The sequence below is a fragment of the Sinocyclocheilus rhinocerous genome, unplaced genomic scaffold, assembly GCF_001515625.1.
Source record: "Sinocyclocheilus rhinocerous isolate Xijiao unplaced genomic scaffold, SAMN03320098_v1.1 scaffold7319, whole genome shotgun sequence".
Lineage (NCBI taxonomy): Eukaryota > Metazoa > Chordata > Actinopteri > Cypriniformes > Cyprinidae > Sinocyclocheilus > Sinocyclocheilus rhinocerous.
Genome location: NW_015654144.1, coordinates 1 through 1,573, shown reverse-complemented (window position 1 = coordinate 1,573; position 1,573 = coordinate 1). Strand labels below are relative to the sequence as shown.

The 1,573-nt window shown below is 39.4% G+C and overlaps 1 protein-coding gene across 1 annotated transcript; it reads right to left on the bottom strand.

Annotated features, from left to right (window-relative positions):
* Window positions 1-385: 385 nt before the first annotated feature.
* LOC107716972 (zinc finger protein 271-like) lies at window positions 386-1,441 on the bottom strand (the record flags this gene model as incomplete). Its single annotated transcript, XM_016523616.1, has 3 exons — window positions 1,331-1,441; window positions 594-1,243; window positions 386-509 (listed from the first exon to the last, which is right to left on the bottom strand). Coding segments are annotated over exons 1-3 (885 nt in total), but the record flags the coding sequence as incomplete, so codon positions are not given.
* Between the last annotated feature and the right edge of the window lie 132 nt (window positions 1,442-1,573).

Genomic DNA, 1,573 nt, shown 5'->3' with positions numbered 1-1,573 from the left:
AAATCACAACAATACCATTTAAATCATGAAGCAAAATTATATAAAAATAAATATTTTGGTACATTGTTCTTTGGGGAGGAACTCCATCTTTGAGTTGATCTGAATCTCACAGTTGAATCTGCTGGTTTTGAAGATGAAGATGAACTTTATTCACTGTGAAAACTTCAGATAATGTTTCTTTGTCATGTCACTTGTAATGGCTGGTTAGGACAGATTTATTCAGATTATATTTTATTATTTGATGCATTATTGTGTCACATTTGGTGAGGACGCAGCATCAGACATCTGAAGATGATCTACTTACTGTGAATGTTTTTTGTATGACTGTGTAGAGAAGATGAACGACTGAAACACTTCCCACATGCAGTGCGTGATATGGTTTCTCTCCAGTGTGGATCCTCTCGTGTGTTTTCAGAGTTGCTGAATCACTGAATCTCTTGTCACAGTGTGAACACTTGTAAGGTTTCTCTCCAGTGTGGATCATCTCATGTGTTTTCAGGTCTCCTGACCTATTGAATATCTTCTCACAGTGTGAACACTTATAAGATTTTTCTCCAGTGTGGATCATCTCATGTGCTTTCAGATGTGCTGACCGACTGAATCTCTTGTCACAGTGTGAACACTTATAAGGTTTCTCTCCAGTGTGGATCCTCTCATGTCTTTTTTGGTCTCCTGGTTCACTGAATCTTTTATTGCAGTGTGCACACTTATAAGGTTTCTCTCCAGTGTGGATCCTCTCATGTGTTTTCAGATGTGTTGACAGACTGAATTTCTTGCCACATTGTGAACACTTATAATTCTCTCCAGTGTGGATCCTCTCATGTCTTTTCAGGTCTCCTGACTGACTGAATCTCTTATCACATTGTGAACACTTATAAGGTTTCTCTCCAGTGTGGATCCTCTCGTGTCTTTTCAGATTTGCTGACACACTGAATCTATTGTCACAGTGTGAACACTTATAAGGTTTCTCTCCAGTGTGGATCCTCTCGTGTCTTTTCAGATTTGCTGACACACTGAATCTATTGTCACAGTGTGAACACTTATAAGGTTTCTCTCCAGTGTGGATCCTCTCGTGTCTTTTCAGATTTGCTGACACACTGAATCTATTGTCACAGTGTGAACACTTATAAGGTTCCTCTCCAGTGTGGAACCTCTCATGTGTTTTCAGATGTGTTGACCGACTGAATTTCTTGCCACAGTGTGAACACTTATAAGGTTTTTCTCCAGAGTGAATCCTCTCGTGCTGTTTTAAATGTTCAGCTGAAATAAAAGTTTTTTCACACTCAAAGCACATGTACTCTCCCACAGCTGTGTGTATTTTCTGACCTACTTTCAAATTCTGTAGACGCACAAAACTGTTACCACATAAATTACATGAAGGTGGCTTCTCCTTTGAATTAACTTTCAAGTGTTTTTTCAGAACTGAAGCCCATATAAACATTTTCCCGCATTGATCACATGCATGCAGCTTTTCTCCAGCGTGGCTGTTCATGTGATCATTAAGGTTTGCTGATTGTGTGAAACTCTTCCCACATTTCTCTCCAGTATGAACTCTCATGTGACGCTCAAGACT